The 26789-nt window shown below is 52.0% G+C and overlaps 13 protein-coding genes across 14 annotated transcripts; 6 read left to right on the top strand and 7 right to left on the bottom strand.

The window, feature by feature from the left end:
* Positions 1-236: 236 nt before the first annotated feature.
* On the bottom strand, positions 237-2627 carry PPTG_17907 (translation elongation factor Tu; the record flags this gene model as incomplete). Its single annotated transcript, XM_008915787.1, has 1 exon — positions 237-2627. The coding sequence occupies one exon, from the start codon at positions 2625-2627 to the stop codon at positions 555-557; it is 2073 nt and encodes a 690-aa protein (XP_008914035.1). The 3' UTR covers positions 237-554.
* Positions 2628-2744: 117 nt separating this feature from the next.
* PPTG_17906 (hypothetical protein) lies at positions 2745-4246 on the top strand (the record flags this gene model as incomplete). Its single annotated transcript, XM_008915786.1, has 2 exons — positions 2745-2885; positions 2957-4246. 2 exons carry the CDS (start codon positions 2745-2747, stop codon positions 4244-4246), a joined length of 1431 nt encoding a protein of 476 aa, XP_008914034.1.
* Positions 4247-5167: 921 nt separating this feature from the next.
* On the top strand, positions 5168-5990 carry PPTG_17905 (hypothetical protein; the record flags this gene model as incomplete). Its single annotated transcript, XM_008915785.1, has 1 exon — positions 5168-5990. The coding sequence occupies one exon, from the start codon at positions 5168-5170 to the stop codon at positions 5981-5983; it is 816 nt and encodes a 271-aa protein (XP_008914033.1). The 3' UTR covers positions 5984-5990.
* PPTG_17904 lies at positions 5973-7619 on the bottom strand. 2 transcript variants are annotated; one of them, XM_008915783.1, is made up of 4 exons: positions 7449-7619; positions 6753-7382; positions 6554-6689; positions 5973-6478 (listed from the first exon to the last, which is right to left on the bottom strand). In XM_008915783.1, exons 1-4 carry the CDS (start codon positions 7451-7453, stop codon positions 6032-6034), a joined length of 1218 nt encoding a protein of 405 aa, XP_008914031.1. In that variant the 5' UTR covers positions 7454-7619; the 3' UTR covers positions 5973-6031. The 2 variants fall into 2 exon arrangements, with proteins under 2 accessions (XP_008914031.1, XP_008914032.1); XM_008915784.1 differs by having other exon boundaries at positions 6753-7619.
* Positions 7620-7705: 86 nt separating this feature from the next.
* PPTG_17903 (hypothetical protein) lies at positions 7706-11125 on the top strand (the record flags this gene model as incomplete). Its single annotated transcript, XM_008915782.1, has 2 exons — positions 7706-7893; positions 7957-11125. 2 exons carry the CDS (start codon positions 7706-7708, stop codon positions 11051-11053), a joined length of 3285 nt encoding a protein of 1094 aa, XP_008914030.1. The 3' UTR covers positions 11054-11125.
* A 268-nt stretch (positions 11126-11393) lies between these two features.
* PPTG_24221 (hypothetical protein) lies at positions 11394-11531 on the top strand (the record flags this gene model as incomplete). Its single annotated transcript, XM_008915781.1, has 1 exon — positions 11394-11531. The coding sequence occupies one exon, from the start codon at positions 11394-11396 to the stop codon at positions 11529-11531; it is 138 nt and encodes a 45-aa protein (XP_008914029.1).
* A 507-nt stretch (positions 11532-12038) lies between these two features.
* PPTG_24220 (hypothetical protein) lies at positions 12039-12488 on the bottom strand (the record flags this gene model as incomplete). The annotated part of the gene is made up of 2 exons (XM_008915780.1): positions 12039-12290; positions 12384-12488. The coding sequence occupies 2 exons, from the start codon at positions 12486-12488 to the stop codon at positions 12039-12041; spliced, it is 357 nt and encodes a 118-aa protein (XP_008914028.1).
* Positions 12489-12493: 5 nt separating this feature from the next.
* Positions 12494-16022, bottom strand: PPTG_17902 (hypothetical protein; the record flags this gene model as incomplete). Its single annotated transcript, XM_008915779.1, has 2 exons — positions 12494-15779; positions 15880-16022. 2 exons carry the CDS (start codon positions 16020-16022, stop codon positions 12494-12496), a joined length of 3429 nt encoding a protein of 1142 aa, XP_008914027.1.
* A 604-nt stretch (positions 16023-16626) lies between these two features.
* On the bottom strand, positions 16627-17354 carry PPTG_24219 (hypothetical protein; the record flags this gene model as incomplete). The annotated part of the gene is made up of 3 exons (XM_008915778.1): positions 16627-16804; positions 16957-17188; positions 17309-17354. 3 exons carry the CDS (start codon positions 17352-17354, stop codon positions 16627-16629), a joined length of 456 nt encoding a protein of 151 aa, XP_008914026.1.
* Positions 16728-18957, top strand: PPTG_17901 (hypothetical protein). Its single transcript, XM_008915777.1, has one exon. The coding sequence runs from the start codon at positions 17785-17787 to the stop codon at positions 18862-18864; it is 1080 nt and encodes a 359-aa protein (XP_008914025.1). The 5' UTR covers positions 16728-17784; the 3' UTR covers positions 18865-18957.
* On the bottom strand, positions 18553-22911 carry PPTG_17900 (hypothetical protein). The gene is made up of 2 exons (XM_008915776.1): positions 19366-22911; positions 18553-19304 (listed from the first exon to the last, which is right to left on the bottom strand). Exons 1-2 carry the CDS (start codon positions 22819-22821, stop codon positions 19005-19007), a joined length of 3756 nt encoding a protein of 1251 aa, XP_008914024.1. The 5' UTR covers positions 22822-22911; the 3' UTR covers positions 18553-19004.
* Positions 22912-22958: 47 nt separating this feature from the next.
* PPTG_17899 (hypothetical protein) lies at positions 22959-24286 on the bottom strand. The gene has a single exon (XM_008915775.1). It carries the CDS (start codon positions 24192-24194, stop codon positions 23112-23114), a length of 1083 nt encoding a protein of 360 aa, XP_008914023.1. The 5' UTR covers positions 24195-24286; the 3' UTR covers positions 22959-23111.
* Positions 24287-25767: 1481 nt separating this feature from the next.
* PPTG_24218 (hypothetical protein) lies at positions 25768-26749 on the top strand. The gene has a single exon (XM_008915774.1). It carries the CDS (start codon positions 26044-26046, stop codon positions 26440-26442), a length of 399 nt encoding a protein of 132 aa, XP_008914022.1. The 5' UTR covers positions 25768-26043; the 3' UTR covers positions 26443-26749.
* Positions 26750-26789: the final 40 nt, after the last annotated feature.

The raw sequence follows: 26789 nt of genomic DNA, 5'->3' as shown, positions 1-26789 counted from the left end.
CAGAGGCTTCGACGGACTTTGCGGGGTCTTGGCGCTTACAATGGCAATTACCATGACGGCCAGTATCAGGATCACTTTCATCTTGCAGCTCGGGTGTTTGTTTGGAAATGAAGTTGTCGCTCCACTTGGACACGTGGTGAACCCAACAATGCGAACCAGACGACTGGGTGAAAGGTTATCGCTGCTGGCCTCAATCGTGGTGTTGCCACGCCATGGGGCGCTGAGCACTTGCAAAACTGAGATTAATGGCTCACGTTGCTGGTTGCAATATTTCCGTTTGACAATAATGAACGACACGAAACACGATTGAAACAGTATTTCTATACGAGCCCCAGACGCAAACTTTGTGTACTAACTTACGAGTGACGCACACAGTTTTTCGTCGTCCGCTTGGCTCTTCCTACCATCAACATGTACTATAATGTAGACGATTTGTTGAAGTTATTTGGACCCAAAGTCTGTCATTTGAACAGCCTGTTCTGAACAGATTACGAACGCAGCGAGGACACACAGCTAGCTTACGGCAGATTTCATAGTGGGGGTATATGCTAACATCAGCATAGCTCGACACTATCTCCCACTTGGGCCTTGGTGCCTCCGCATTCTTGAAAATCGACGCGGACTTTGCCAGCCTTACCAAAAGGCTTCTCAATTATACCTTCGTCTGCTTCACCGCCGCCGAAACACCGGATGCGAGAGCCCACAGCGTCTCTCGCCTCCTGTTCGGTATCGAACAATCCCGAAACAATAGCAAACGGATTCCTGCCATCCGCAGTTGTCTCACCCTTCAGTCGCTCGATATGTCCGCGTCGCTTTGAGATTCTAGCTTCACTGTCCACTTTTGCTTGCTCCAATGATGCAGTATCAGCAATAGAAACGCAATTCCTGTCGTCTGACGGCTCAAATGCTTCAGGATAAAGCAAATGATTGTCCTGCACAAACGAACGCACTGGAGTCTTGCTGGAGGGTTTACCGTTCGTCATCTCTGTTGATTTCCCCTTTAACTTGGGTGTCTTCAACGTCATTAACTTCAGGAAACGCAAAACAAACCTCTCTCCTGCAACAGGCATCAATTGCGACTTTGTATCGGGTAACAATGCAATGCGGAACTTCCCAGCCTTGCCAAAAGGTCCGAGAATTGCTCCCAGTCGCTGTACTTGCTCGAATAAAACCTCCGAGTTCTGATAAACACTCCACTTGACATCCTTTGAAAACATATCACGACCGATCACTTCTCCACTTGGAGCCACCACTTTATCTACAAAACCTTCTCGACTTTTTACTCGACCAATGTGGAGGTCATTCAGATTCACTACACTTGGGTACACACCACTTAATGTATCCATCTCCTCATTACTTGAGCTTACAACAGTCTGCACTGATCCGTAAAACGCCAATCGACACGGAAACCGTTTGGCGTCGAGATCGAGACGCGAACACACGACTAGCGTCTTAGCAGGACAATACACAGCGTGCTCGAACTGGAGTAGCGCGAATATTGTGGATGTAGCCATCTCACTTTCAGTACTTTCTTGGTTCTTTTCCACAAAATCGAGATCCGACACGTATTCGTACAATGCTGAGGGGTTGAACTCCAAATTCTTCTGACTGTCCTGTCCTAATGGAGAGAAGAATGTACATGTAGCCATGACAGTCGTGTGTCCAATTGTAGCGTGACACTTGGCTCCACTCTTGCACACTGCTCCACGAAAGAACGACACACGCGTCACTGGGATTATCACTTGGGTTACTGGAGTTAAACTCCCGGGTGGTGACACTGCCATCGCTCTCTCCACAAGGGACGCATCTAAGCCATTTACTCGAACACCCACGCGATCTCCTTGGGTGCATCTGTCCACATCGTGTTTAAACACTTGTAGCGTTTTTACTTTCGTTTTCACCCCAATAGGCAACAGTTCCAACTCGTCTCCCTTGGTTAAAGCTCCAGCTAATACTGTCCCAGTTAGAACTGTCCCATTCCCAGGCACAGCGAAGCAGTGGTCCACTGCAAGGCGGAAAGCTCCGGAAGTATCACGTTCTGGTATCTCTAAATTGGCTCTCAACACTTCTAGAAGGTGTTGGATGCCTTGGGGTTCTTGTCCAGTCCCCACAGCAACGGGAACCACGGGAACGGGGATCTTGTTCTGGAAGTTGAAATGTGTAGCCAAGAACGTTCGTATCTCTTGGGTAACTGCATCAATTGCTTTCGTTCGCTCTGAGACCACAGAAGGCAGCAAGTCCGTCTTGGTGAGAGCCACAATAACTCTGCGTTCAGCTATTAGCGACGCCAGCAGCAGACTCTCGATGGTCTGAGACTGTAGTCCTTTGCGGCAGTCCACGACCAACAAGACAGTATCGATGATGGCTACACCGCCCAGGATTGTCCGGAAAAGCGACGCATGGCCCGGACAGTCCACCAAAGTGACCTGCAAAGATGGCTTCGCTTGATCTGATGGCTCCAAGCGGAAGCTGGAGAAGCCCAGGTCCAGCGTGATCCCGCGCTGCTGGCTCTGCGGATGCTTGTCCAAAGCGGCAGTGGACAGCTGCGTGCTCAGAGCGCGCACGAGGCTCGTCTTGCCGCTGTCCACATGCCCCAGCACTCCGACATTGACGTTCACAACTGTCATCGTGAAAATGGCTACAGGTTTAATTGAGTAAAGTTGATGTGGCAGAAGTAAAATACGGGCACTTGCTTTTTGTATTGAGCAACAGTTGTTGAAGTTAGTGTAGCCATTTTGCCTAGCATGCGAGGTGAGCAGGCGGTTGGGTGCCGTGTACAAGTGTACTGGGAGGGCGAAGATGAGTGGTTTGAGGGCGTAGTGGACGCGTTCTCGACGGAGAAAGGCTACAACGTCAAGTACGACGACGGCGAGGAACAGTGGGAGGTGCGCGAGCTCGAGACGCTGTTGAGCTTGAGGTTTTGGCTACATGTACTGTTCACTAATACTAGTCGTAGTTGGATGCAGGGGAGTATCCGATCCGGTTCTTGACAGACCCAGAGACTGGAAGAAGCGGAGATACATCGGGTGATATTGCGTCGTCTGGAGAAGAGGAGCGAGTGGATAACAACGACGCAGCTCCAGAAAACGATTCAAAGCAAGTAAGTGAAGAGGAATATGAGGAGGGAGAGCACAAAGACCCAATAGAACAAGAACATGACGACGAAGCAGCTAGTTCGGTTCCCGAAACAGAAGAACCTGTGGTTATTCCTTCCACTACAAAGCCGCAGAAGGCAGTGAAACCTGCTAGAGCTTTCATGCGCTCGTCGGCTGCGTTCTTTCGCGACGAAGATACACTGCGTGAGATGCGGAAAGAGCTACGTCAGGAGAAGAGAACACTGAGCAACCAAGTCCACATATTAACAATGCAACTAGCCGAAAAGGAACAAGTGGCTGCCTCGCTCAAAAGCGAACTACAGGAGCTGAAAACGAGTGCAACACTGGCAAACGTCATGCGTCAGATTCCCAGATCTGGTACTCTCAGTAGTCCCAGCGGACCCCTCAAAGGCTCTCCAAAGCCAAAGACGACGGCAGAATGGGGAGAGCGCGTACTGGACCAGAAACTGGAGAACCAATGCTTGGCAGAGGAACTTCTCGCTTTAAAGACCGCCGTACAGGATAAGCAGCTAATGGTGCAGCGTAAGCAGAAACAGCGAGATGAGATGAATGCGAAGCTGTCACGTGTGCCTCGTCGACATCTGTGCACTCTGGTCGATCTCCAAGTTGAGATCTCGCGGTTGTTAGAGGAAAAGCGAGCGCTGGAAGCTCAACCACGTCCGACCTCTTCACAGTCAAAGCCTGAGAAAACGAGTAGTGTACGTGTAAGTGCATCTACTAAGGCGGCACTACAGAGCGAGCTGACAAGTCTGGAAGTCACGACTGAGAGATACAAGGAGGAACTTCGTCAGTGGCACCTTAAGATCGACTGCGAGAAGGCACGTTTGGCTCCTTTAGAAGCGCGTCTAGCGAGTTTGCAGCAGGAGCTACGGCGATATGAAGACTCCCAAGTGCTATTGCGCAGTGTCTTCTTGCGTTTGGGATTCGATAAAAGAGATGGGTCTGTGTCATTGGAAGCAGCGTTGACTGCATTCCAAACACTCACCCCGCTGGATCGAGACGCACTTACAGCCGAGGAAATGGTGATTCGATTGAAGGAGGGCGGCATTATTTCGTTGAATCAAGAAGACCAGCAGCGCCTCTCATTTGCACAATTTGTCACAGCCTTTAGCTGCTTGTTCAAGACGTGAATCTGTAATATAAGGGCAGCAAACTCCACAGAGAGTAGTGCATGCATGGTTCAATCTAACTATTGTATCCACAAAAACCATTTAGGGCGTGACTAATCATAACGTGTAAATGAATACTCCACTCCGCAGACAACGCGCAACGAACCTTCACTGGTAGCCACGGTTTACCGTAGGTAACTTACTAAGTTTGACCACAGTGTGGACTCCACACCGAAAATTCCCACAGCATTGCGTGTGGACATGGACTGGGCAAGGTGAACATGATTATTCAGTGACAGGATTACCGTAATTTAGTATCTGACGCGAAGATTGTGCAGATTAACAAACAAATCCCCCAACGAACATTCTGAACGTGTTGTTTGTGGTCGCACCCCTGACATGATTATTCGCATTTGAGATTACACCTGTATTAATAGTTTAGTAACGTCGGTGAACCTAATTGTGCACGTACTACCCAAGCTGCATTGAATATACGATCCCTCAAGCAATTAATTTTCCAGTTACCAACTCGGTCACTATCAAATTCACCTCGGCCAAGAACTCCATACAGCTTGACTATCCGATATGATATCGGTCACAGTACGCGAATGTTGGGTCTCAGTATTTTTCATTCATGAACACTAGTATATTACGATGGTAAGGTGCTGGTACACGCTGGGAGAATGACGAACTAAAGTTGCCGACATCGTCTGACTGTGCTGAGCATGGCATGACGTCAAACACTTATTTTTCAACTCTCCGATATCCTACGACACAAGCATCTATCTTCACCACTTACACGTTGACTAATAAATATCTATATGATTCTAGCAATCGTATCCTAAAATAAAGCAGCATAATATGTTATTTTATTGATCAATTTGTCCAGAATCTTGATGTTTGCTTCTTTCCGACGTCCCTTCATCGTTACTCGTCGATCGCATGCAAGCTCAAGACTTTGAGAATGGAGACCTGGAAACCACGACAGGCAGTGAATCTGAATCTCCGACTACGATAGGACAGACTCTGATTCTAAGCCGCACACACGTGGACCCTCCTCCTTTCCTAGACGTACTATCATTTCATTCGAGTCGTTTGTTACCAGAATCGCGACAAGAGATCGCAGAGCATGAACTTGAGTTTCAGAAGAGGCGCGGGATACCGACAAACTCCAGCCCCTCGAAAAGTAACAAATTGCAGAATTGGGAAGACGCGGCTCAACTCGACGAACTGTTGGAGTCCGTGCACCTCCTCTTAGAACCTATCCAACTGCCCGACTTGAGTCACACTGGAGTCTTTGACCCCGACATGTCGCTTCTACGGCCGGTAACACCTTCTGCGTCAATACCAAAAGCGGGGGCTGAGTCTACCACCAAACTGAAGCTGAGCAAGCTCGACAAGAGCGACGAGATCAAACTTTTCTACCCCACGGGCGCTAAAAACGCCAACATGCGTGACTACATCAAGGAGACGATAGAAAAACATTTCTCCACGGAAGAGCCACCAAGTTTATGCACATCGGTATCTGCACCCATTCTCCGCTCGCCGGAGCTTGATAACCAACAACATTCAGGATCTCCGTCCAAGACCCGATCAAAGACCAAGAAGAAAAATAAATTCAAAGATATCAAGTCCCCTCTAAAGATTTCTCTAACAGCGGGGGCTTTGCTAAACCCTCACCTGACCAAGCAAGCGAGAGATGTCATCACTGCTGTTCGGGCGAATTCCTCCAAGATTAACGAGCTCATATCGAAATGAATCCCTGTACATTATTCTTTAGTCTATTCAAACTTGCAATGATATTGTTCAGCCCCTAGACTTGCGTCTTAGTGGCGTAGGAGAAGAAGACCTGAGCTTCCGCATCGTTGCGTCCAAGTCGGTGCAGACTGTACGCAGCACTTCGTTCGTCTCCTTGGTTTGGTCGATCTGAAAGAATCCCATCTCCAGCAGCTCCTTGGCTGATGGTCGTTTGCGGGGATCACGTTGCGTACACGCACGAACAAAGTTCTTGAGGTTTCTCGATGCTAAATCAGGAAGCGAATCACCAGGCAACTCCATTTCTTGTCTTGTCACGGGTGATCGGCTGGGTTGAAAGCGAGCACTGCGAGAGGGATTTCTGCCTTTGGGCTGATCAAACAGTTGTTGGGGTGGGTAGTTCACCAACCCATTTGCCATTTGAAGTGTCAGGATGCCGACACACCACACGTCCGTCTTCTCACCCCACAAACGAAAGTCCCGAAGAGCTTCAGGGGCCTATAATAAATAAAAAACAACGTAATGTTAGCCGGCAATAGCTGTCATACACGTAAATCGTTTGGAGGTACCAACCACAGTATTGTGTGCACAGTCGTCCTTAGCAAGATGTGCACGTGAAAGAAGTGGAAGCAAACAGCGTCGAATCCCGAAATCTGTGAGTTTTAGGAGTCCGTAGCTGTCGATTTGTACTGTTTGCATCGTCAAATTTCTGTATCGACACGTAACAGAGGTTATTCTGATGGTCAAAACCAGAGATTAGAGTGAGGCTTACCCGTGCTGTACGCCGTGATCGTGTAGAAATGTCAACGCCTGAAGAATCTGCAGAAGATAGCGACGAATTGTCGGCTCCTTCATGGGACCAAACGACTCAAGAATCGTCTTCAAAGTGCAGATCTGGTGGTGTTCCTGGATCACGTACAGCGAATTTCCATTCTGCAAGGTGGTCTGGTATCCAGCCAAATTCGGGTGAGTGAGCAGCCGCAGCTCGTTAACTCGATGTCGCATTTGACCCACCAGCTCCTCCGTTCCACCAAACTGAGGGAACTTCTCGGTTTCGCCTGCAAATTTCTCCAGGTCGAGTTGTTTAATCACTACAGGGATGCATGGATGTTCGTCTGATTCTTCTGGTCCAATTTGTGGTGGTGTTAAACTCCCTTCATGAATGGTGAAAATATCCTCGGCAGCGACCTGTTTCTTCAGTTTAATCCGCGGTGCATGCTGGGAAACAGGGAAAAAGAGGTAGTCTAGAAACAGTCGATAGTCGAAGTTCCGCTCAACATCTTCACCTCGAAAGAAGAAGGAGCAAAACGTGGATACTTCGTCCGCAGACCAGTCCTGAATCCGGAACAGCGAGAGCTCGGCGACTACGTTGAGCATTGCATCACTCGATACAAAGCCAGCACTATTCTGTGGAGAATAAGCATATCGTTAAATAATGATAACCCGCTACTCGTTAACTGTAACGGACCTCATCGTATCGTTCAAAGCACGCGGTTAGCCACGATCGTGCTGACTGGCTGGAGACATCCTGATCTCCACTGAAATGCCGCCCAAGCGCGACCAGAATTCCTTCTCGAACTCGACCCGCACCGGCGATCGAGACACAATGAGATGCTACACTTTCCATGCGAATGAATGCAAAACTTTTACTTGAAATGTGTTTTGTTATGGTGTATGGATAGGATGTCGTTTAAGTAGTCGCGATCTTTCAAGAACAGGAAACGGATGCAGGTAAGGAGACTGCTGCTTGTGTTGGCATGTTGCATCGATGCAAGTGGAGCTTCCAGTGCTTGGAGCACAGGCCGTCGAGTGCAGCGCGTGTGCACGTTTGAAGGTTACTATGCAATCCCAGGAGCGATTACAACGCAGCCATGTCCTGGCACACTACCCTGTCCGCCCGGATCTTACTGCACGTAAGCTGAAGTTGAAGGGACGATGACACAGCTTAAGCCGCTAACGTGTGTTTGACGTTATAGTGGCGGAGAGCGCCGACCGTGTCCTGCCGGCGTCTATGGAGCTGAGGAAGGTTTACGTACGAAACAATGCTCAGCTCCTTGCCCCGAAGGTTTTTACTGTCCGGAAGGAACTGCAGTACCGATCGAATGTGGCGCTGCAGACGTGTATTGTCCTTTAAGTTCGACGAACCCACTCCCGGTGCCTGAAGGTTTCTACGGAGTAGGAGGAGAGCCGACACTTCGACGCCGCAGTAGTATTAGTCCGTGCAATCCTGGATCCTTCTGCGTCGCTGGAACATCGCAGAAATGTCCTGCAGGGACTTATGGAACTATTGCGAAACTCATAACTTCCAAGTGCACAGATCTGTGTCCAGTTGGCCATTATTGCCCCAAAGGCAGCACTCAACCAGCCCCGTGTCCAGCTGGGACGTATGGAGATACTGCAGGCCTTAGAGATCCTAGTTGCTCCGGTGTGTGTCCTGTTGGTTACGCCTGTCCTGAAGGAACTGCGTCAGCCACGACGTGGCCATGTGATCACGATACATTCTGTCCAGCTGGAAGCTCCAAGCCTCGAGCACCTCGTCAAGGCACACATGTGGTCAAGACAACAGAGACAGAGGAAGTGCCGTGTCCTGTAGGCTCGTTTTGCAGTCCAAACGAGGCTCCAGGTGGATCGAGACTTTGTCCAGGTGGAACGTTTGGCAACGTCACGGGACTTGCAACTGCTGCGTGTTCTGGACTGTGTAAAGCAGGATATTACTGCCCTAAAGGTAGTATAAGCCCTACACAACTACCTTGTGGCAGTGTGGATGTATTTTGCCCTCCTGGTTCGACTGCTCCAACGCAAGTGACACCAGGGTATTACACTATTGGCCTAGTAATGGCTAAGAGTTCACTAACTGTGGACGAGTTGAATGCAGAACGTGCCAAAGATCGAATCACGCGCGTGGCTCAGCGAAGATGTGAACCTGGTCGTTATTGTGTGAATGGAGAGCGGTTTGCTTGTCCTGCTGGTACCTTTGGTAACAAAACAGGGCTTACTACATCCGAGTGCTCAGGTTTGTGTGCTGGTGGATACTATTGTCCAGAAGGAAGCATTGTGGATCATGCTTTAGCCTGCGCAACAAGCGTGTCTTTCTGTCCGCAAGGCTCGGCGGCACCTATCCTGACGGATACAGGATACTGCGCTATCTCCGAGGATAACCCTGCTGGAGCAAGATATTATGCTCAACGTAAGGCTAAACCAGGAGAGTTTGCGTGGAGAGGAACGTGTTATCCCTGTCCAGCGGGAATTTACGGCTCTGAAGAGATGGAGACAAGATCGACTTGTTCTGGGCCGTGTGCTGCAGGATACTACTGTCCTTCAGGAAGTACGACTCCTACTCAACATGAATGTGGTTCACCTGCTGTGTATTGTCCTGAGAGTTCTGCTAAGCCCTGGCAAGTACTAGAGGGGTACTACACGTCGTTGCAAGTTGAAGCGATCGTTCCGAATGGAACTCAAGCTCCTGGTTGCGAGCCAGGAAAGTATCGAGACTATTCTACAACTGCCAGTGCCTTCATGGACGTAGTTACTGGTCGCAGTCCTGTCGTTGTTGACTATGGGGACTACTCCTTCCCAGTGGCACGGTGTGTACCATGTCCAGACGGAACGTTTAAGCCAGAAACTGGAGACGACGTCAAGCTGTGTCTGCCCTGTCCTGAATACACGACAGTCAGCACAAGTGATCGACGTTCTTGTTCTTGTTTCCGTAAAGCTGGTGGAGAGAGTTTTAACACTTCAAAGTTCACCTTACATTTCGACAAGATAACCTTAAGCTGTCAGCTCGTGGATAAGGCGTTCGTTAATACTATCGGGGATGGCACAGCTAGCAACAACTCCGTGTACACACGCTCGGAGCAGTTTCCCTGTGAGCGAGGTTACTTCTGCAAGGATGGAGTGCGTTCTCCATGTCCTGCAGGGTATTACGGTGACAGAACGTTAGAAACTCGACCAACGTGTTCTGGTACTTGTTCGTCCGGGTTTTATTGCCCCCTTGCGAGTTGGAACAGTACAGCTCGTGTATGTGGAGACTCGAGTTTGTTTTGTCCAAGTGGAAGTGTCGTCCCCACTCCCGTTTCGACAGGTTACTACTCCGTTCGACCCCAGCCATTCGAAGCCGATATCATCGCTAAAGCTGAAGCTTCCAGCGTTGAATCATCGAAGAGCGGGGACATCATTGACGGACAGCGGGTTTGTGAGCCTGGGGCGTTCTGTATTGACGGCAAGAAGTTTTTGTGTCCTGCTGGACGGTATGGGGATAAACCAGGAGAGACTTCACCGCTCTGTACAGGGTTGTGCACTCGAGGTTATTACTGTCCCGAAGGAAGTACAAGTCCAACGCAGATGGAGTGTGGGGGCGATGGATTCATCTGTCGAACGGGGTCACGAGAGCCACTGCTCATACCACAAGGCTATTATTCTGTCGGTATCACCAACACTACACGATTCTTTCAGAGACCTTGTGAACCAGGGTATTTCTGCGCTAATGGCGTCAAGTACCAGTGTCCTGCTGGCACCTACGGTGCTACAAGTGGTCTTAGCACTGCAGATTGCTCTGGTAAGTGCGCTCCTGGGTACTTTTGCCCTTCGTATCCAGGACCGCCGAGTATCTCGAGGACACAGAGTGAATGTGGAAGCAGCGTAACATACTGTCCTGAAGGTACGGGGAATGAGCCGTTGTTCGTGAGAAGTGGGTACTATAGTGTCTTAACGAGTGGAATGGTCGACGATGGTCACAATGCGACTCAGAACGACGTAAGCATCTGCCCCAAGGGTTTCTACTGCCGTCAAGGTATTCGGATCCGGTGTCCGGAAGGAACTTACGGTGACATTGAAGGACTTAGTGCGGCGTCGTGCAGTGGCTGGTGCCCTGCTGGCTACTTTTGTCCGTACGCTACGACAGATTATCGAGTGAATCCATGTCCTATCGGGACGTACTCAACGAAAGGAGCTGCAGAGTGTATTCAATGTCCGATTTCTTCACAAAGTAGAGCATCAGTGCTGAAGACGTTCCAGTTACCCCCACTAGAGCAACCACCATGTACTACACACCGCGAATGCTGCTTCTTCGGCTAAGGAATGTAATGGTGACCTGATCAGTGCTTACGAATTATGCAGGAAAAGATTATGCCATGTAATCCATGCTGACAAACGCTTAGATTTGTTTTCTTACCTAAGGGTTCACAACGTGTGCATCACAAAGAAACAAATGTGAGATTTGGTTGATGAACGACAGGTTACAATACGTGTTTGCAAACGCTATAGTAACTCTGGAAATAAAGTCAATAGGGTAAACAAAGCAGGTGTGTCATTAGCAACCACGGGACAACTAACCTCGATCGTTCATTCTCCAACTTGACCTGTGCTGGCAACACAACTCCGACCTCGTTAAGAACAAGCACAGCGACCGCGCAAAATGAAGTTTATCCAGATCGCGCTTATCGTCGCTGCAGTATGTCTTGCTCAAGTCTGTGCTCAACGCACAAACACAATCCCCGAAAACTGCAACCGGGGCTCGTTTAACCGCAACTGCTACCGCAGCCCCACCAGCTAACCAGCTCCCAGTGCGTATGTTTTGCTAAATCCCTTCGCAATTCAGTCATGCTAAGAAGGACATCCTAATACCGGGATCCCTGTAACACGAAGGCTCTTAACAATCTTTTCCTTCAGAATCTCCTACAACTTACAACTTATGTAGTATCGGGTCACTTCTAGTATGAATAGTGTTCTGCTCCATGCACTAGGAGGAGAGTCAAAACGCACATTACGGCAGACTGTCGGTCGGTTCTTTGTGCTATCGGGACTTAATTCATGAAACTGCAGAGTGTATTCAATGCTTGATTACTTCACGATGCAGAATATCATGTCTGAAGACGTTATGGAAGGGAAGTCGACGCCCAAATACATCACAGTTACTTCTTCACTGCCTTATTTCCTTTATCCGTCGATGACCTCTGTAGGTAGTTGAAACCAATACGATCCAAGGTGTCGTAGTAAATCTTGATCAGAACGTGAATATCAAAACTGTAGCTCTTGCTCGTATCGATGCAAGTGACGAAGCTCAGCCGGGGGTGCCGCGCGTCAGTCCGCGCGTTGAAGCCTTCCGCGTCGGGAAATCTAGAGCCGGATCCCCTGATTTCATACCCGGGTCGATTTTGTTCTTTTCGTTCGTCATAGCCTTGATCGAACTTGGGACCTGGTGCTGCCTAAGAAAGTTGTACTCGTCGCTGTAAGTTTTCAGACATTCGTTCTTTGGACCACCTCGTGCCAAGTGCAGAGTGAAGCTGGACGCAGGCCAGTCACGTCTTGATGACTAGGACATCCAACAACTACAACACCAGATTTCAAGCAAAAAGCAGTTTTACGTATGAAAATGTCCTGTCACTACAAGAGCACGAAGACTAACCAGCTTCCGAGTGCACAGCTGAATCGCTACATAGGCTACACTACCGCTTAAACTGCACTCAATTGGCCCTTCAGTCTTCTTTCCAAGCAACTCTGAAGTCTTCATGGCGTCTACGTCGACGCCGTCGAACCACCAGAGTCTGTGCCCTGGGCCACCTGCAAGTTGCCCTCGTAGTACACTTGCCACAGCTGCACGAACACCACCACGTACACCACCAGCAACGAGCCGAACACGTTGGCCGTGAAGGTGGCAGCCGTGTGGTCCCAACCACAGTATTCCGTGATACTCATCTTCACCATGGGGTAGAACTGGCTCATGACGAAGAAGCCAAAGAACATGGCAGACACGTAGTTCCACGGGTTCGTGGCGTTCTCATACTCGAAGAATCGCACCAGCGCCACCACTTGACTGAACAGCAGCGTGAAGAAGAACAGCACGTTGGGGATTTCCGTCCATGACGTCTTCTGACCGGCACCAGTGTTAGCCCACGACTTGTCCTTGCCCGTCACACGCGCCTGAATAGCCTCCACAATAGCCATCATTGTGATGAACGAGAATGAGAACCACGTCTGCTGTGCACGCCACACGTCGTTGTTGTCGACAGCGCGGTTAGCGAGCAGGTTGAGCACCCAACGGCAGAACGTCACGGGCAAGAAAGAGTACAGGAACTTGGTACCACGAGCGTAAATGGGAGCGTCACCCGTGCACAGGTAGTAGACGGCGATCGACACGTAACACAAGGCAGGGATCGAACCGAACGGGTACAGCACCGAGTCATAGAAGAACATCTTACGCGGGAACGCGAGCGACGGCTTCGGGTCGGGGGCAGGCACACGCGGCGGACGCCAGTCCGGGTCGACTTCGCTTTCATTCTTCATCAACAGAATCTGGACGGCACCCTTGGCCCAACGTTTCTTCTGACCCATAGCAGCAGCGACTGTCTCGGGCACGGCACCTTCACACAGACGGATACGGTCCTTGGCATCACCTTCAAAGTCCTTACGGAAGTACACCGAGTCCCATCCAGACGTGTGCAGCACGTTACCCGTGAACGCATCTTCTGTCTGTGTACCGTACTGAATTCCACCAATAGAGTCGAACGCTTGACGACGGAAAACAGCGTTCGTACCGGCGAAAGCGGCCGAGTCGAAACCATCACGTCCACACTGCACAGCGTCGAAGAAAATGGTGTTCTTGTGTCCACAGGGGTCTCCCATGATTGTCAATTGCGGGGTGTCTTCGAAGTACTGCGGGGTCTGCACATACGACACCTGGTTCCACGAGATATCGTCACTGTATTGACGACCTCCGCCGTCAACAGCCTCGCCCTCCGAGAAGAAGAACGGCAGCACAGCCAGCAGGAACTTGGGATGCGGCTTCATATCGTTATCCAGAATCAACAGGTACTTGCCGTCTGCGCCTTCGTTGAACAGCGCGTTGTTGATGTTACCAGCCTTCGAGTGATGCGTCTCAGGCTTCATACGTCCAATGAACGTCACGCGAGGGATACCACGGTCACGGTAGTCGTAGTCGTCAGACAGCGAGCCCACAGCACAGTCACGACGCTGAACTCCCTTGCCGCCTTCCTTACGGAGCTCACGGACCGAACTGTGTTGACGACGCCACGCCTTCAAGCTCTGGTCGTCCTGGACGGGGCCAACCACACGCTCGTGCATGAGACGAGCGAGATCTCCGCGCAGATCACCAGCGATCTCAATAACCTTAGTGTTAACCGTCACCTTGAAGTGGTTGTTGGCGTCCCACACCGACTTGGTGTAACCATCATCCAGAATAAAGATATGCAGTAACTCAGGGGGATACTGCATGGCCAGACAGTTCTTGAGCGTCTGCATCGAGTCCGTCACCGGTTCCATGTAGTGACACAAGAAGATGTCGACTGTGGGCCATTGCTCCTTCGGGATAGGCGGCTTGAAGTCGTTCATGTAGCGAGCACCACGACGGATCGGACGCCACATACTGAAGTTGAAAAGCAGACCCAGGAAGTAGTTGAGGAACTCGCTGAAGATCATCATCGCGTACATGAGCCACGACATGAACGGCACGTCCTGGATGCAGTAGCCTTCACCCGAGTCAGCGTCAAAGTTGACAGTCGAACTGTAGCAGCCCGAGGTCTCACTGGACGGGAGTTCACTGCAAGGAAGCGTGGGACGGGCGTGGTCGCAGAAATACTGTTGCGGGTACATCGTAGTCAAGTAGTACAGCCAGAAGATACCGGTAGCAGCAGTACCGAAGTAGAAGACGTGGAACATGCCGCTGCCCGACATCTTGTACTTACGGATGTTGGGCGTCTCCACCGGTTCAGCCGCACGGTTAGCGATCGAGTACGTGGACATGGCAAATGAGCGGAACGACGGCTCGTAATAGTTGCGAACGCCAGCGATCGAGTCGTTGTACTGGCTCATCTTGCCGTCCGGCCCCTGGACGCCAGAGTCCATGAAGCGGATGCTGCGACTGTTGTCCTTCATGCTCACTCCGCCCTCCTTGGCGTGTTTCGGGTCCACAAACGACGTGGTGCTGAGGTACGTACGGTGAGGCACTTGCTGCCAGCGGTCGGGCACTTGGCTCTTGTTGTTCATCGTGACTGACGGCATTTGAGCCTGAGAGATGCTCACGTCCGGGTTGGCGTCTTCCGAGGGCATAGCCTCACCACATTCAGTACAGAAGGCAGTGCCAGCGGGGACAGTGGCAAAGCAGTTCTCACACACCAGACGGACACGTTCCGTCATAGTCTGAGCCGGTAGCGTGGCGCCAGTGGGGAGCTCAGGCATCTGCTCCTCCACGGGGCCAAGCTGAGCGTGAGCGCCCACGCGGTTGTAGCACATGAGACCCCAACGCATCGACAGCTGGTTGAGTCCGCCGACCACGAAGACAGCGCCCCAGACCAAGAACATGACCGTCTGGGCGCTAGAGTCGATGCCGTCCAGTGCAGCCTTGCCACCGTCCTGCATCGACGTGTAGGCCACAGTGGAGAGCACGGCACTTGAGTCGATGAGACGAGAGACGCCGTCTGCAGCCATCCAGCCACCAGTGATGGCCGAGAAGATGATGTACTTGAAGCGGTGGTTCTCCAGCTCCGACGTCTTGGACGACGAGCAGCACACGAGCTCGAAGATGATCATGAAAGCGATCACGAACTCCTGGCGAGCCAGCTGGTTGTCCTCGGGGAACACGTTGACGCCATCGTACGCGTCCACTAGCAGCAAATAGCAGGCGATAATGCCGCCTGTGACCAGGATCAGGATGTACGGGCCGAAAATCGTCATGAAACCCACGATGAGCGCGATCACGAAGCCTGCGCCGCCACCGGCGGCCACGGCAACCCACTCATTCGTGTCCGAGAGGGAGACGATGGCGGAAAAAGCTACCACAAACCCCCTGATTTGATCAAGATATAAGATATGAGAGTCAGTTATAAATAACTTCTGAAACATGTAACCGACTATCCCATGCAGAGTGATGGTTAGTTTGCACTTACATGGCGAAGGCCGAGAGGAACTGCGTGGTGACGAAGAGCGAGCGAGCGCCGAGGGACAGCGAGGACCAGCCGCCGCAGGACAGCGACACGCCGCCCAGGATGCCCACGACGGAGGCGATGATGCCCGCGCCGGTGAGCCCCATGCTGCTGGAGAGCCGCTGCTACTTTGCTGGTAGTAGAAGTGTAGGGCTTCTTGGGAGTGTCTGGCTTGTAGGTCGGTCCGACAGTCGAAGCCGATGTGGTAAGGCGCCTAGGCAGTCGACTCCAATTGAGGGGAAGAAGGCTGGCGCGCTTTGGTCTGCTGTCGAGTGAACACAAAACCAGAAATGAGGTCTTGTGGGCGCTCGGTTTCCCCTTGCCGGGTGTTTTCTCTGTGAGAGGCGGGAGTTTCCTCTGGCGTGCGATCGGTGAGATAAATTACCGTAATTTATTATGAGAATCCATAACGGAAAAAAGACAAATGGCTAGAGACGGGACGCCGAGCTAAAACTGGCTTCATTCTGCAACTCAGGATTCGACAGGAGTTTCACTGCCAGGAATATCGGCGTGAATATGGCTCGTGTGAAATTTGCTGTTGTAGTTGCCTACGCTGTAGCTGCAGACATCTCGTGCCAGTTGTGAGCAGGGTAAATTGATTCATCGCTACGTGTAGTGTGGTGAACTTTGCGTTATTTATAGTCCGAAATGGATTGCATCACGGGATATCCCGGTCAGCGTTGCTCTCCGCGACAACACGAGGCGCCCCGACTAACGCAGCGGAAGAGACTGGTTCCGCATGCACGCACGCATGTGGCGGCAAGCGTAAAAGGCCTTGTCTCTCTGAGCAATTCGCTCCACCGTCATGTGGTGTAGCAATTTGCGAGATCCACTACCGCCGTGTGCAAAGCCATCGGATCTGGGTGGCCAGCACTGTTCAGCGATCCACCTGTACCCATATGACATGTGTGATTCCAGCCGTCAGATAATTCAGCTGCGACGATAAGATAGGCTTGAGATCTAAATTCTACATGTACAGATAGTATACTACTACACACGTAGAATTTCTGCAAGCAGCTTGATCGCCTACGAGACGCTCACCGGTGTGATCTCCGATGGAGTGACAACAGCGTCGTCCGTGCGAGTTCGACGCGCGACTGGTGCCCCGTTTTGCTCGTTCGCGTGGCATCGACAGCGTTGTTAAAGCAGCGACAGCTACGCGAGCTTTGGCGCGAGCCAACGAACTGAAGCACTTCAACCAGGCTGGGCTCGCGCCCTTGACGCTGAGCGGGGCGGTGGCAACGACGACACTTTCGGCGCGGCACCGCAGCAGCTACATGTAGAGCGCTCGTGTTGCCGCAGAATTCAGGCCGCGCTGATGGGCAACCTTCGAGTCATGCCCAAATATTCTAGATCAAATATTGCCTTGATCGATCGAATCAGAAAAATCCACAGTCCATCTGCTTGATCCACGACAATTGCCCGAAAGGCACCGCCATGCACGGTAGCGGAGGAGCTATTGCACCGTGCAGAGCTGCTGCTCGCCGTGCACTCCACCGATATCATCATCGTGTGACTGGCAACGAAGCACCAAGACGAAGCGCGCAAAATTGCACCGAGACAAACTTCATCAAGACGAGCAGCAGCAACTTCAGTCAGTGGTTTCCGAAATTTTGGCCGTGACGATCGCGTCAATGGATGAACCGTCGCTGGCCATATGGTGTGAACTGACTTGTTTTTTTGCCGTCATTTATTCGGTAATTTACGCTGGTTCCGTTTTGCCTTGGCAACCGCCGCCCCATTCAGGCTCTCCCCCCACTCTGTATTTTTCTCTTGGCGCAGTCGAAAGACGAAGACAGAGCTCACCACCCGAGGCGCGGGCGGTCCCCTTGATAAATAGTCCAGAGTTTGACACAGATACACTAAATCATGCCGTTCGGCCGCCGCTGCTTCGCGCTGCTGGCGCCGCTACTGCTGGCCTCGGCCGTGCAGGCCAAGAACTACTTTAACCAGTCGGCAGGCTACGTGATCGAAATCTCCACGGACGACTGGAGCAACTACGACAAGAATGGCGGCTGCGTGACGTGCCCGTACACGTGCATCGCGCCCACCGAAAGCTACGACGGCAGTACCATTAACGCCAGTAACACGACCATGACAGCGTCGCTGCCCAGCATCTACACGCAGGTCAAGAGCAACGGCTGCTGCTACTCATCGACCTCCACCACGCAGCCCTCGTGCTCCACGGAGGCTTCCCCCTCTACCGCTGAGAACTGCGGCTTCCTGTACGGCCCCACGCTCGAGTGGCGTATCAACAACGCGCTTAAGCCGCTGAGCGACTCCATGACCGCCATCCTCTTCGCCTCCACGGACTGCGAGACTTTCTGGGCCGTCGGTAAGCAGGACATTCGCTACACGAGTAACACAAAGAGTATCAAGGGATCCAAGATGATCCAGAGCGGCTGCTATGGTGACCCTAGTGGCACTCCCATGATCCTCAGTGGCTGCCTCACTAGTCAGTTGACCTACTCTAAGACCAAGACGTACACGTGGAAGAACCTGGCCGAGAAGTGCGAGGGTCTCGCTGGACGGTGCGTCATCACGAACGCTGTCTGGGAGAAGCATCTCGAATGCTGCACGTCACGTACGGGTCTGGCCTCGGACTGGGACACGACGTTCGAGACGTACACCAAGACTGCCTCCAAGACGACCACGCTGAGTGGGGCTGCAATCACGGCCATCGTCATCGGCGGCGTGGCGCTGCTCATGTGTCTCATCCATTTCGGCGCCAAGGTGCGTGAACGCGCTCGCCAGACGGCTCTGATGCGCGAACAGGAGGCCACCGACGACTACGAGGAGATCATGACGCCGCTGACGGCCGGCGAGAAACAGCCTGTGGCACTGCAGCGTCCCATCGGCCCTGCCAGTCTGGAAGTCTCACTGCACGAGGGCGACCAGATCTACCGCAAGAAAGAGGACGAGGTGCTCTTCGAGGGCGACATGTACTAGGTTTTCATATTCCCTCAGGACAGTGCAATGTCGTTTGGAAATTGCTTCTTGTCTCGCTCAAAATTCATCCCTATTTTGTTTTGTCTAGACTTATGGCGTTGCTTCTGTTGTTTTTGCTGTGGCAAGTATCAAATGCTGGTCTAGATGCTGTCTACGTCGTCCTGGCTTAGGCCTTCGTAGCAGGTGAGACCCGCTGCATTCTGGGTCGTGTCCTTCGCTCCCTTCGCCTTGAGATATTCGGCCAGATCCGTGTGCTTGTACGCATACAAGTAGTGCAGTGCCGTGTTGCCGTTCAGATTCTGCAGGTTCATATCTGCACGACGGCGCAGCAGAAACTTGGCCAGACGTTTGTTGCCCTGTTGGCACGCAAGGATGAACAGCGTGTTGCCATGGTTGTCGCGTGTATTGACATCCACGCCCTGGTCCAGCGCCAGCTCAAGCTACAGAAACAAACGTGAGATCGAAGCACAAAGCAAAATGGTGCAATTTTAAGCCACGTACGCCTTCGAGGTTGTTGTTGCGAGCGCAAAGTAGAGCGCGAGCCTCAATCTGCTCCTTGGTCTCGTTCTGCTGGCTCGGATCGGGCTCGAACAAGTCGTCGGTCGGTTCTACCGACACTGCTCCACGTCGAACAACCGCATTGGGCGTCTCTGCTGTCTGTTGGGAGCGCAGCAGTTCGGCCCATTGTCTCTTCTTCTCATGTAAATCCTCCGATGCCCGCGGCACGAAATGTGCTCGCAACTCGGGAATGAACTCAGGTGGGTCATAAGGGGAACAATCGGCCGGATCCAGCATACCAACGGGGGTAGCGTGGTTAGTTTGGTTGATAAAACTCGAGCGAGGACCCTCCGTGTGTGTGCTGTACACGCTCCGAGCGAAATTTGGTGGCAACCGCGAGGTTTTGAGTCGTTTCCAGCCTTCACCACGATGATTCACCGGCTGAAGAGTCTTGGCTGGCAATTGAAGCTGCAACTTCGCCATCTTGGTGGCTATCAGAGTTGACTTGGACCGGTCCATGCCTTCATCCACCAACGCGGCCATTTCGTCGTTTAAATCAACTTGTCGCGCGTCATTCTCGTCCTCTTCGTCTTCGAAAAAGTGACTGGGTTTGCCTGACCGTGCGGTGGCTCGAGATGTCGGTCGGGATCGAGACGTCAAGCCCAGTTTCGCTTTAAGTTGGTGCAAGAATTGCTCATCTTCCAGCAGAGATCGCATCAACTCATTTTGCGCCTCTGAGTTCACTCGCTGCTTGGTGGTGATAGTAGAAACAGTAGAGCTAACTGCGCTTCGAGAAGTGAAGGACTTGGAGTCTTCGTCGTCGTTTTCCTCATTTACAACCCATTCCTCCGGCTGTTCCCATAGAAATCGATGCGTCACGGGTAGTCTCTCATTCAACGAGTGGTAGAACACAACACCACTGGAGTCGACAGTGATCTCTCGCATCTCCCACAGTCCTTGCTGCTCTAATACAATAGACTGAGTCATTCTTTGAGCCCACTCCTGTGCAATAGCGTCTTCCGTAGCGCTGTTGACTCCACCTTTGCTTCGAGCTTCAGCTTGAGCTGCTACAGCCTCGAGTTCCTGCTCTAACCTTTTCTGCTCTTGTCGCTTCGCTTCCAATGCCAGTCGACCGGCCTCGAGCTTCTGCTCAATCTCATAGAGTTTCTTCTCGTAAGCTGCACGAGCCTCACGCTCTGCTACCATCGCCAAGTAACTCGATAGTCGAGCTCCTAGTACGTCTGCCATGGTCTCATGACTCATGACCACACTGAAGTACGTGGGATCGTTGGGTCCACTAGTCAAGTGGTTCTGTATGATGTATAGCAGATCCTTCTCCACACGACGCCGACACAAGAGATCCTCAACGGGATCTACCTCATGCCAACAGTATCGACCACAAACACCCGGGGCGTTCGGATGCGCGATAGTGACGCTGCAATACTGCGCAACAACGTCGTAACGTGGGGTCACAGTACGTCCTTGTGTCAGCAAAAGCCACTGACGAAAGGTATGTCTATCTGAGAATTCGCTCCAGCCTCGACGGTGTCCCACAGGTGAAGAGGAATGATCTACGAGTTGCAGCCAGTGATCTTCTTCTTGCGCTGCATCGTTAAGTAGTGTAATAGTACCAGGTAACAACTCGTCGAGTACTGAATCCAAGCGTGTACTTAACAGACTACCACGACAGGGAGAAACAAACGCCATTACTCGACCAAAGCCTGTTTCGGCCTCTGCAAGGCTGTAAACCGCAGCTTCAAGCTCCGGAGGTGGCATCTTCGAACCAACATGCCATGCAAGCCACAATGGAGACAGTATCGGTGTGTCTAACGCAAGTACCAGCATCACAACTATGGCGTTTGAGGACGATAGCTTGCTGTTACGCTCAAACATAGCCACAGTTTTTGTGTATTCAGGAGGTTCACCTTCTTCAGAGATTTCGTCTGGATCGTATCTCCACCAAAGCACAGGTCTGTTCCCCACAAGTGTCACTCCCGGTACTCGTTGTAGAGCATTTGGGTGGTTTTCAGGATCCCATCTACCGCAAATCAACAAACTCAATGGCTGGAAAGAATTGCGTCTTGACGAAGGTTTTCGTCGCCGAGTGGTTGTAGATCTTAACAATGAGCTGTTTTGCGGTGGTTGTCGATAGGAAGACCCGCTTTCGATGGACACGGCCCGTTTCAACGCTCGTTCACTGGAAATCGACTGAATCTGTGAATATCCTTCTCGTATCGCCCGTTCATCTCGTCGACCACTTAGCGCGTGGCTTTCAGGATCGATCCGTTCACTTTCTTCTTCTGGTGAATCCAGTATACGATGTCGTGTAGGTCGGTGGTTAAAGTGATCAAGATTCGTGAGCCAAATGTGATTCACGTCGAAAATGAACGTTTTTGTCAGATTTCGCTTGCGAGTTTCGGCTTGAATTCGCAAGTTCTCAAGGTTTTGAAGCGTCTCAAACAATGCACAAATTGGGTGTCGTGTCACGATAGGAATTACAGCAAGACTCGCTTGTTCTTTAGCGTTTGCAGTCCCCCGCGCCTCAATTTCTTGCTGTTGCCTTTTCAGCTCCACATAGGCAAACCACAATTTCTCTCGATCTTTTTCACTGCGGTATTTGACGAATAAATCATCTGACAACCAACTTGTGGGTCCTTGCAACTCCATGGCTGTCAGAAATGATAGGGCATCCCCCTCGATACTTTTGGCACTTTTGCCGGTTGGATAAACTCGGGAATGATGTTCACAGCCAGTCATCTTGTCAGGTTTGGCCCAGCACGCGTTGCACATTCGCTTGTCAACAGCGTGATCTGCTCGATGAGCTGGAGATGCTGCCCCTGTCGGGTCATGCAGTCCCATCTTCCGCAGTAGTAGAGCCACATTTTCCACGTCGTGCAGCGTCTTCTTGAGCTTCTGGCCAGGTGATGCCCCTGCAGACCCGAATCCTCCCGTGTCGGCTCGAAGTTTCGTCAGTGACTTGTACAACGGCGATTCGAGCAGCTTAAGAGCCGATGAGCGTTTACCTGGTGTGTTGTTTGGACCTGGCGCCTGTTTTCCTTTTCGGTTGATCGCTGGGAGTTGCAGTGGCGAGTAAATGCTCCCAGGTGGGACGGAAGCGACTGGAGAGCGCGGAGGTGGCAACCTTGGCAATGATCCATCGTCACTCGAATCTTCGCTGCGACTTGGTGAGCGTGGACGCTTGATTGGCTGCTGGTTGCTGATGACTGGAGATATTGGAGCAGGAATGATGAGAGAGCCACCTGAAGCATAGGTGACTCGCAACTCTTCTCGCGTGGGCGTGATACTTTTGCCATTGGTCTCTGGTGCAGCTTGAGTTGATCCCTTGATGAGCGCCACACGATCTCTGGCAGCCTGTTGCTGCTGTCTCTTGTTCTGCTGCTTGAGGATCTTCCGGGCGCTGGACTCGACGCTATTGAGGAACGTAGTGAGATCATCCATCGTGCTGCAGGGAGTAGCAGTCGAGCATGGTCAGTAGATTTATGCACACGAAGAGGCACAACCGTTTCTTTCGGTACGTCTCATATCAGGTGAGTAGACTACCGCTGCGGCAACCAGTAGTACAAGTAGAACCAAGCCCACCATTTTTCTCAAGTACGCTACGCAACGTTCATTCAATCAATACCTCTGCATATCCCCACTAACCTCTTGCTGGGTTAATGCGAAAAAACTACCCTAAAAATCTACCCACGTCCCACCACCGGAACGTGCCAATAAATCCGAAAATTGCTTTAGTTCTTGAGCGTCACACGAGACTTGAATGCGTCGTAGCGGCACTTGCCGTAAGCCAAGAAGTCAAAGTCGATCGTCGACTGAGATGCCTGGATGTAGCCCCAGAGGGCCCAGAACAAGTGCGATGCCAGCGAGTACGTGTTGGCTTCACGTCGCAAACTCTCGATCTCGTTCTCGCTCACATCGTCCTCCTTGCCGTTCTTGCCTGCCAGATACGCGCGGCAAAAGTTGCGCTGCTGTTCCTTCGTCGGGTATTTGGTAAAATCGCCCAGATGCGCGTTCACCGTCTTGTGGTAGTCGTACGCCCACTCGCAGAAGTGGTTGCCCAGGTCATATCCACGCGGATTGTAGCTCGTGTACTCAAAGTCGATGAGCACGGCGTCACCGGCGTCGTTCTTCATGATGTTGCCATATTGCAGGTCGTTGTGGCTCAGTACGATGGGAGATGGTACCTCAGCCAGGATCTTCTCCATCTCATCCACGTCTGTAGCCACCTGCTTGAAATCCAAAATGCCTTTGAACTTCTCGGCCGTGCACTTCACGCGTGCCACCTCCAGCAACTTGCGGACACTCGAGATGTATGTGGGTTTGCGGTCGATGTCAATGTCCAGCTCGTGGAAGACACGCAGCTGCTTGGCAATGATGCGAGACTCCTCGGCCTGCCGCATGCGCTTGCTCGTGTATGTGGAGCCGTGGATAAGCTTCTCGGCTCTTCCGTTGGCGAACTGACCCAGCAGCTCCACGCCGATTTTCTTGTCGCTCAGCAGCTGGAACAGACGCGTCTCCTCCACGCGCGAGAAGAAGGATTCGGTGCCCTCGCCGTACACACGCACGAGGACGTCACGGTCTTTGCCCTCGGGCTTGTGCACAGCGAAGATGAGGTTGGTCATGGCACCGCCGAGATGTTCCACGTCGACAGAGTCAGGCTCTACGTCGCTCCAGGTGGGGATGCATTTGGTCAGCGTGGAGACGATGGATGCCTGCAGCTTGAGCTTGGCCTTGTCAACGATGGCCACGGCCGCCAGGTAGGGGGCGACGACCACGGCCGCGTCTGTTGTGCTATCGTTGTTGTTGAACGCCATGGGTGGTTATGGCCAAATGATGCAGGCGAAAGTGTCACTTGAGCTCAACGAGGCAAATACTGGAATGACGCGGTGAAAAACATGGATTCACCCACGGATCTTCAAAATTGATCTTTGGTTTCTCTGATTTAATTCGTACTTATTCGAGCCACTTAGTAAATGCAAGTGGTTTTCTCAAAAATCAACAGCTGTGGGAAGCTTTTCCGCGACGTGGGGCAGAGAAAACGTCCCTGAGGCTGAGCGGGGGCTCGCTTGTGCATGCACAGCCTTCGAGAAGCGAAAATTGCCATTTGCGGCGAGAGAGGAGCCTTGTTGACTGATTGGAGTCGAAATGGCTGGATGGCAAACCCAAGTGAACGGCGTGTTCAGAAAGATCGAAGCGCCACGTTGCACGCTGCGTGGATACAGACGCTTCGTGGTAAGCCGAGTCCAAGTTCGCAGCGATGGCAAGTACCGATGATCGCCACCGGGACTGCAGCAAGCCCCGATCAGGACGTGGCAGCCATTATTCGTGAGTGATTGCAGAGCGGGCAAAAATTGCCCGTGTCCAAAACCAGCTGTCCCATCATCCCCTTCGACACGCTCGAGGTTTGGCAATCACCACGGGGCTCGGCTGGGACCGTGATATAGATAGTGTTCTCTGTTAGTAGTGCATGGGCGTGTAGACCCCTACCTCCACGCTCAACTACACCGTAAAGTTGATCGCAGTTTTGCCACCGATAGCGTTGCTGAAAGGCGCTGCCCAGTTGAGACTTTCACCCTGCGCTCAATGCATTTCGTGACGCGCATCAAATCACTCCAGATGGCAATCAACAAAGGACCCACAAGTGCGTGGCCACTGTTGCAGCAAAGGTATCCTGTGTATCATTAATTCTGGCCTCACTGGGCTTATACAGTACGTCAAACTGTGACGGTCAACGTAGTTCACTACATGTACGCTGCGATCGACCCTTACACGCGGTGGAAGAAGGCGTTGCGCGTTGAGCTCGGCGGCGTGAGAACGGCGTCCATCTGGACGTCTGAGTGGCGTCTGCGCTGGTTGTGACGTTTGCGGCGAGACCAAACGATAGCGACGCCGACGACCACACCCGCGATCGCGACAGCGGCAACGACACCGGCAATGATTGCAGCGCTGCTAGCGGTGTCCGTCACACTCGCATCGGCCGTCTCGATGTAGTGCGACGCACCAGTGTCGGGATTACCCCACACGCAGCCCCACGCCCCCGTGTCGATCTTCTTACACACGCTGTCGGTGGGGGCCACGCAGTTGCCGTTCTCAAAGCTCGGTAGATAGTCGTGGCAATCACGGATAGCCACGTCGCCAGTCACTGGACAACGGTCACCAACAGGTTCATCGCCGTCGCCGCTGCAAATGGCTCCTGAGATGCAGTACGTTGCGTCGCCTTCGACACTCACTTCGGTACAGTCATCCGGGTATCCCGTCGTCTCGGTTGGTGAAGGTGTTGGTTCACTACCTTCCTCGACAGGTGTGGATTCTTCATCTGAGCTTGCTTCACCACTTTCGAAGGGCGTCGACTCCTCATCTGTGCTTGCTTCACCACTTTCGAAGGGTGTTGATTCCTCATCTGTGCTTGCTTCACCACTTTCGAAAGGTGTTGATTCCTCCGTCTCGTCGTCCCATACGCAGCCCCAGGAATCAGAGCTGACCTTGTGGCAAACGCTATCACGCGGAGCCACGCATTCGCCCTTCATGTAGCTCCGCATACCTTCCTGGCAATTAGCAACAGCAACATCACCTTTCAGTGGGCAGTAGTACCCAGTAGGCTTCTCGCCGTCGCCGGTGCACGGGAGACCTTCGGTGCAGTAAGTAGCGTCACCTCCGACGCTAATGTTGGTACAGTCGACAAAGTCGGATCCAGTGAAAGAATCAGTCTCATCGTTGCTGTCGAAATCGCCCAGGAGATCATCGTCGTCAAAGGGGGTCGACTCCTCACTACCAGACATGTCATCGGTGTACGAAACAACTTGGTCAGTGGTATCCATAGTATTAACCAAGGTAATTGTTCGTTGGCTTGAGGGTATTCGGGCGAATGCGAAAATGAAGTCTACGAAACCAGTAGCGGCTCAAGTAGGTTGTTACTGTGACGGTTCTGAGGAGCGCTCCTTAATGGGAGTGTGGGGCTCCAAGTTGCCTACACGAGCTAGCAGTTCAAGGAGGAGAAACGCGAAATCTAAAACGTCTTGCGTCTTGTCAGCGTACTCGTTGGAAACCAACGGCGCTGAATGAACAGTTCACATAGTGGCCAGAATTGCAGAAATGCTGGTTAGTTAGATAATTGGGGCCCTTTGGGCTTTGCGATGAAGCAAGTGGCTCCCCGAATTCTATAGTCGATATCTAACCACAGTTCTGGCTAGAGCAAGCAGCGTCATGCGTCAAGTGGCTGTATGTACAATCTCAAGTAACGGCACATGAAGTGACTACTTGCGAAAATGCTTGTCGACGAAGATTTTTTGCAGTGGACATGGATCTTCGTGTGCATGCTAGTGTCGGTATGTAGTTCGTGTGACACAAGGGGGGGGGATTAACAGTTATTTGCTGGTGGAATCCCAGAATTCACTGGAGTGTCGAGCTGT

Source organism: Phytophthora parasitica (genome assembly GCF_000247585.1).
Source record: "Phytophthora parasitica INRA-310 unplaced genomic scaffold supercont2.75, whole genome shotgun sequence".
Classification (NCBI taxonomy): domain Eukaryota; phylum Oomycota; class Peronosporomycetes; order Peronosporales; family Peronosporaceae; genus Phytophthora; species Phytophthora nicotianae.
Note: the sequence above shows the minus strand (reverse complement) of the source record. Positions and strands in the feature narration are given on the sequence as shown.